General features: G+C 40.0%; 1 protein-coding gene across 1 annotated transcript; it reads right to left on the bottom strand.

Annotated features, from left to right (window-relative positions):
* Positions 1-1274: 1274 nt before the first annotated feature.
* On the bottom strand, positions 1275-6560 carry LOC126549771 (uncharacterized). The gene has a single exon (XM_050200138.1). It carries the CDS (start codon positions 6558-6560, stop codon positions 1275-1277), a length of 5286 nt encoding a protein of 1761 aa, XP_050056095.1.
* Between the last annotated feature and the right edge of the window lie 1083 nt (positions 6561-7643).

Here is a 7643-nt window from a genome sequence, read left to right as displayed (position 1 = left end):
TTATTTGAATGAGGAGTTAATTGGAATTTATTTATATAAATTATAAATTAAATCTTAAGTGGACAATTTATTGGCTATAATTACACTCAGGTACGTTTTAGTTAATTTAATCTTTAAAATGTGTCCGTGTTTTTCAAAATTATAAGTATATATTATAATAATATAAACATTGCTATCATACTGTTACTACTTATTTAATAAAAGTACCTTTTATTTAGTTTATAGTTTGTAATATAAAAATCAAAGTTAGAACACGCTTAAAAATAACTAAAAAAAGATCATGTTGTTTGCGCGACTACCTGGTCTTTTGTGACACCACTGGGTGTCTGCCGGGTATAGACTCGCAGAGTTACATGCGCTGGATAAGTAGTACGATGTATTAAAAAACAATAGGTAATAAATTATACGAAAGCGGACTGTATTAAATTTATAGAAAAGAATATATTGCCAACTCTTACACGTATGAATAATAATGTATATAATATAGAAATTCTTACGATACTAAGGTTAGTAGACTTAAAAATAACAATATAATATTATAATATAAAGTATTAACAACCAAAAGGAGAGGTATGATAATATAAGGCTGACCTGGATTCAGCTAACGCGTGGAATGGACACTGTTCCTCAGCCTCATCAGTCGTAGCACAAAAAAACCAACGTGAATATACAACGAATGGTCGGGCACTGACGTCGGAGACTTGGTGTGTGTTGCAATACACGGCGAAGACACACCTTAATGGACGACGTCGAAACGAACTTTGTTAATGCTCTCAACGTGTGTGTGTTGCAATAAAGGGCGAACACACATGTTAATGAGAGCAATAAAAAACGCAGTTAAGTTACAAACAAACGACGACACAAGACACGACGCGGAGACGTGAAAAGACCACACGCGCCAGACAACAACAACAACATGGCGACCGGTAGGTCGGCACCGATGTCAGGCGAAGCAGTGTGTCCCCCAATGCCGACAACACAAGGGAATGACTTAAAGACGTCGCAAAAAAACCGAACATTATCGTGACCCCTCGCGCACGGTGGTAAGACTGCATCCGCGCATAAACGACCGATAAGTATCCAACATTGCTCCCGCCTTTGAAAGCCAAGCTTTCAAAAGATTGAAATTGATGGTGAAATTCTCGGTCAGCCTTTTACAATTTGGTTTTTTTTTTAAGATAAATAAAAAAATAAAAATAAAATAAAAAAAAATAGTTTTAAAGATAATAATAATGACATTAGTAAGAGTGGCAATATATTATATGATTTTATTTTTAAGAAATGGGGAGTTTGACTAATTTTACTACGGGTCTCTTGAGGATACCGTCACCTGTGCGGACTGTCACCACACGGACTACATCGTCGGCACCCGGGTGTGTCTGCAGGATTCGCCCCAGTTGCCATGACATAGATGGGCGGTTTGGAGAGTTTATCACTACAAGATCTCCGACAGCGAGGGAGGGACTCGGGGAAGTCCATTTTTGTCTGGTTTGGAGTGTCTGTAGATATTCTTGACTCCATCTTTTCCAAAATGACTGTTGAGCTTGCTTGATCAATTGCCACCTATTTAATCGATTCATTGGAGTCATGGTTAATTCTCGTTCAGGGATGGCACTGATAGGGCGACCGATCAAAAAATGACCGGGTGTTAGAGCATTTAAATCATTCGGATCTCCAGATATCGGAGTTAGTGGCCGAGAATTTAGAATCCCTTCAATGCGGATTGCAAGAGTGGTGAATTCTTCAACAGTGAATACTTGAGAGCCTATAACCTTTTTGAGGTGAGTCTTGACACTTTTTATGGCGGCTTCCCATATTCCACCAAAATGGGGTGCTGCAGGAGGATTGAATTTCCATTGGCAGAGAGCCCTTGATTGAACTGCGTCTCTTGTTGCCGAATCCTTAAATAGATTTTTAAATTCTCGGGCAGCACCGACATAATTGGTTCCACAATCTGACCGGATTTCTGTTGGTACACCACGACGCGCGATGAAACGGTCAAAAGCTGCTAAAAAAGTTTCTGTTGACAAGTCAGTAACAACCTCCACGTGTATAGCCTTAACTGACATACATACAAATAGTGCGATATATGCCTTTTGCGTTCTAGAATTCCGCCTTCGTGCTTCTTTTACAACAAAAGGTCCACCATAATCCATGCCGACGTTTGTAAAAGGATAATCAGGTTTTACCCGAATAGATGGTAAATTAGCCATGTATGGTTTAGGACAGGCAGCACGATACCGAATACATGTAACACAAGAATGGATGACCTCCTTTATAGCAGATCGACAAGAAATGATCCAAAATTTCCGATGAATCATAGACATTACCAATCTCATTCCTCCATGCAGTAAACACTGGTGATAATGCAAAATAATCAATCTGGTCAACACCGAATTTTTCGGTAAAAGTACTGGATGCTTAGCACTTTCATCAAGCGTGGAAAACTTCAAACGACCGCCAACTCGAATTATCCCGTTTGGATCTAAAAATGGAGCCAGTTGAGCTAAACTACTTGGTGTGATGGTTGCCTGAGGATTCATTAATTGTTTTGATAACTGTGGCCAATGTGAATTTTGTGTAAATTTGACACATTTGTTCAAAATGTTTTCTGCTTCGTGACAACTAATAGGGCCATCAGTGGTAAATTTCCGGCGAGCTTTTTGTATGAAGCGATAGCAATGAGATAAAACACGTTGCATCCTTGTTAGTGAAGAAAATCGCTTTAACATATCTTCGGGATTTTCAACTTGATGAACATGCAAAGTGCATTCCGAGAATTTTTTAACCTCAGGCAATTGATCCGTGGCTGGTAACTTTAACTTGGATAAAGAAATCACAGGCCATTGGTGTTCAGGAAGATGTAGAAAATAGGGTCCATGTATGTGTAGTGATTGTGAAACCAACTCCTTGGGAAGTGTTCCTCGGGACGCAGGGTCTGCAGGGTTGTCCCCAGATGTCACATGGGCCCACTCACACATTGGAATCAGAGATCGAATTTTCGCAACTCTGTTTGTGACAAATATCTTCAGTTTCTTTTGTTCTGTGGTTAGCCATGCCAAAACGATGGTGGAATCCGTCCAGGCACGTACCCGTTCGATGTTGACAACGTGCTGAAGTACCTCTAATTGGTGCGATAGGAGTTGTGAGAGAAGTAAAGCAGCACATAGCTCTAACCGTGGTATAGTTAAGGTAATGTCTGCGTCCGATGATTTAAGGGGGGCAACCTTGCTCTTACATGTAATGAAATGAATCCTGACAACCTCTTGTGCATCCACGATTCTTACATATACCACAGCTGCATACCCTTTTTGGGAGGCATCGGCGAAACCTAATAGCTGCACGCTTTTCACTTGACGTACGTCAATATGACGAGGTAGCGACAAATCTGACAATAATGGTAAATCATTAATAAACATTTTCCATTTATCAATTACAGAGATTGAGGGTGGCTCATCCCAATTAAGCTTTTGTATCCAAAGCTCTTGTAGGACACACTTAGCCCAAAATATCGTTGGTCCGAGTACCCCAATGGGATCATACAATCGCGCAATTGTGGATAATATTGACCGTTTTGTAACGACAGGGTTTTCAGGACTTGTATGATAACCAAAGGCATCCACATTTGTATCCCAGTGTAAGCCTAACACCTTGACGGAATGCACGTCTTTGGCTTCAATAATTGAATCAAGTGCACGGTCTTCGACGTCGATGTTTTCCAAAACTTCTGTGCAGTTGCTGGCCCACTTTTTTAAGTTGAAATTCCCTCGACGAAGTAATGCCACAATTTCCTGTTTTAATTGGAGAACATCTTCTACCGTATTTGCCCCTGCGACAATATCGTCAACGTAGGTAGATGTTGTTAATATATTAAATGCAAGTGGATAGGAAGGTCCGTCTTCTTCATTTAACTGATGCAAACATCGCATGGCCAAAAATGGGGCTGAGCTCATACCATAAGTGACAATACACAACTGAAACTCCTGGACTTCTTCATCTGGTGAGTTTCGCCAAAGTATGTGCTGATATGCACAATCCTCCTCGCAGATATTTATTTGCCTGTACATTTTCTCGATGTCAGCAATAAACAAATACTTGTGAAATCGGCTGCGTAATAAGACGTTGCTAATATCCAGTTGTAACTTGGGACCAGTTGCCAAACAATCATTGAGTGAATAACCGGTTGACGATCTTGCTGATGCATCAAAAACTACTCGTATTTTTATGTTGTCGTTACTTCGTTTAACAACTGGGTGGTGTGGAATGAAATACTTCCCTGGATTGATTGCAGGTCGCATATGACCAAGAGACAAATAATCATTCATGAACTTTCGGTAAGCGGAATATAAATCAGGGTCCTTTGTTAAACGGCGTTCTAAATTATAGAGTCGATTTAAAGCCATTGTTCGTGATGGACCAAGTACAATAGGTGTACGATTGGCGAGGTTATCCATGATTCGTGAGCGGAATGGAAGGGCAACACAAAATCTTCCTGTGGAATCTCGGTTGACTGTTTTTCGGAACCATTCTTCGACTAATTCATCTTCCGTCGTCGGTAAATCTGGAATTGGTGGTTGTTCTACCTTCCAAAACTGTTGTAGAAGTCCTTCAATGGACGGAGACTCAGTAATGGAGAGTGAGACAACTGGTGACATTGTTGACTTGTTTAAAGCACCACCTATTACCCATCCAAGCGTTGTACTCATAGCTGACGGCAATCCTGGACTGTGAATAACATCTGTCTTTGTCGGTAAGACCAGTGGGTATAAATCATTTCCAATTAACATGTCGATTGGTCCAGGAACGTCGAAAGCAGGATCCGCCAATATCAGATGACGATATCGTTCGCGGACCGATGCAGGTAATTTCTCACTTGGCATGTGTCTGGTAATTTGTGAAAGCACAATAATGTCTGACGCAACAAATTGTGGCTCTTTAGCTGTTAAGGGAACAAATCTGCAATGTGTACTACCCTTGATCTTCGTTACTGGTTGTTGAGATAATCCAGATACGTTCGTGCAAGTTTTATGCCTCTGCAACCCGAGACGGTTGACACATTCGGAAGTCATTACTGAAACTTGAGAACCTCCATCTAATAAAACACGAACAGTTTGTAATTCTCCTGTGTTATCAAATATGCGCACAATCGCTGTTCCTAACACTACGGTTTTGTCTGTACATGTAGTGCCGGCAAATTTTGATAGGCTGGCAGAAGGTTCCGAGTCAACATTGTTCGGTTGTGATTTGTCACCGCGTTCTTGATTAATTTCCTTTAACGATAAATTATCGCAATCTAAATGTAACAGTGTATGATGTTTACTCTGACATGTTTTGCATCTGAATGTTGACGAACATGCGTTTGCTGAATGACCAGTCTTCAGACAACAAAAACACAAACAGTTGTCACTGGCGAACTTCCGCCGCAAATCTGTCGAAATCTTCTTAAACAAGAAACACCGATAAAGGTGGTGTTCATGTTGACAATATAAGCATTTTGAGGTCTTCTGTGACGGCCTTGAGTTGTTAGTAGTTGAAGTTAAAGAGGACTTGACTGACGGAGCACCCTTACCTTTTTTAAAATTAGGTTTTGACACCAACTCTACCTTCTCAGCACTTTTACCGATGTTTTCTAATATTTTACATCTTTGAGAAATGAAATTTAATAAGTCGTCTAAACTTGGTATCTCAGACTGTGGTATACTAGCTTCAAATAAACGACGTGTTTCAGTATCTATAACGCGAACTCCAATATAAAAAAGTAAGAAACTGGATATATTTTCGATTCCGAGTGCATTAATGGCCGAAACATTTTCACGAAAAGTGTGTACAAAGGACAACAGCGACGACACAGATTCTTTTTTGAGAGGGGCAAAAGCAAATAACTTATCTACGTGTGCAGTTGCCAATAACCGGCGGTTTTCATAACATTTTGTTAACTCATTCCAAGCAATTGAATAGTTGTCCGCACTCAACGGGACAGCTTTGACGATAGTGAGTGCGGGACCTGATAAGCAGGATATTAAATAGTGATAACGTTCAATATCTGAAATCGCCTTGTTATTATGTATAAGCGACTGAAACATATCACGAAATGTACACCATTCAATTACGTTGCCGTCAAATTTTGGTAATTCTATTTTAGGTAAACTAACTGTATGATAAGCTTGAGGAACCCCACCACTATTTAGTGAACGAAATTCATCATTCGGTGTACGTTTTGGTTGCAACTGTTCCATCGTTGACCTAATCGTTCCACACATTTCTTCCATAGCATCCGCAACAAGTGCGTCAACCTGTTCAAACTCTCGTACTAAATTCAAATCGACTAAAGACGCGAGGATTTCTTGTTGATACTTTTCGAACTGAGAAATGTATTTTTCAAGTGAGATTACGCGAGCCAAGAATACATGCTGCTTGTCAACATCTGTTTTAGCCTCATTCGCTAAACTGTCGAGATTACGAATAGACCGAAGTACACCATCACGTGCTGAACGCGCCAGAAGTAGAGCCTTCTGTAAATCAGTCGATTCCTCCACCTGATTCTTTTTTGGACGACCCATTGTTGAGCAACAAAAAGGAATAATACGACAAAAGGACAATGACAACAAAACAAGCAATTACTACGTCATCCGGATCGTAGGACCAAAAATGTTTGCGCGACTACCTGGTCTTTTGTGACACCACTGGGTGTCTGCCGGGTATAGACTCGCAGAGTTACATGCGCTGGATAAGTAGTACGATGTATTAAAAAACAATAGGTAATAAATTATACGAAAGCGGACTGTATTAAATTTATAGAAAAGAATATATTGCCAACTCTTACACGTATGAATAATAATGTATATAATATAGAAATTCTTACGATACTAAGGTTAGTAGACTTAAAAATAACAATATAATATTATAATATAAAGTATTAACAACCAAAAGGAGAGGTATGATAATATAAGGCTGACCTGGATTCAGCTAACGCGTGGAATGGACACTGTTCCTCAGCCTCATCAGTCGTAGCACAAAAAAACCAACGTGAATATACAACGAATGGTCGGGCACTGACGTCGGAGACTTGGTGTGTGTTGCAATACACGGCGAAGACACACCTTAATGGACGACGTCGAAACGAACTTTGTTAATGCTCTCAACGTGTGTGTGTTGCAATAAAGGGCGAACACACATGTTAATGAGAGCAAAAAAAACGCAGTTAAGTTACAAACAAACGACGACACAAGACACGACGCGGAGACGTGAAAAGACCACACGCGCCAGACAACAACAACAACATGGCGACCGGTAGGTCGGCACCGATGTCAGGCGAAGCAGTGTGTCCCCCAATGCCGACAACACAAGGGAATGACTTAAAGACGTCGCAAAAAAACCGAACATTATCGTGACCCCTCGCGCACGGTGGTAAGACTGCATCCGCGCATAAACGACCGATAAGTATCCAACACATGTTTTATTTATTAATCTATTATTAAAGTATTGTTTTAATGAAATTTATCCAACACCATCTGCTCCTTTATTCGGCCATTAACATTTCTGTCAACATTTTCAATGACAAGGTAAATTATTGCTTCCGATTTTTATAAAGCAGATGTATTTTTGTGTACAAATATAAATTTGTATTATATAATATAAAAAAT

The sequence above is a fragment of the Aphis gossypii genome, chromosome 2, assembly GCF_020184175.1.
Source record: "Aphis gossypii isolate Hap1 chromosome 2, ASM2018417v2, whole genome shotgun sequence".
Classification (NCBI taxonomy): domain Eukaryota; kingdom Metazoa; phylum Arthropoda; class Insecta; order Hemiptera; family Aphididae; genus Aphis; species Aphis gossypii.
This window is presented reverse-complemented; position numbering and strand designations above follow the sequence as displayed.

Excerpts from the sequence above, each read along its gene's own strand:
- LOC126549771 (XM_050200138.1), bottom strand. The coding sequence starts at position 6,560 with ATGGGTCGTCCAAAAAAGAATCAGGTGGAGGAATCGACTGATTTACAG.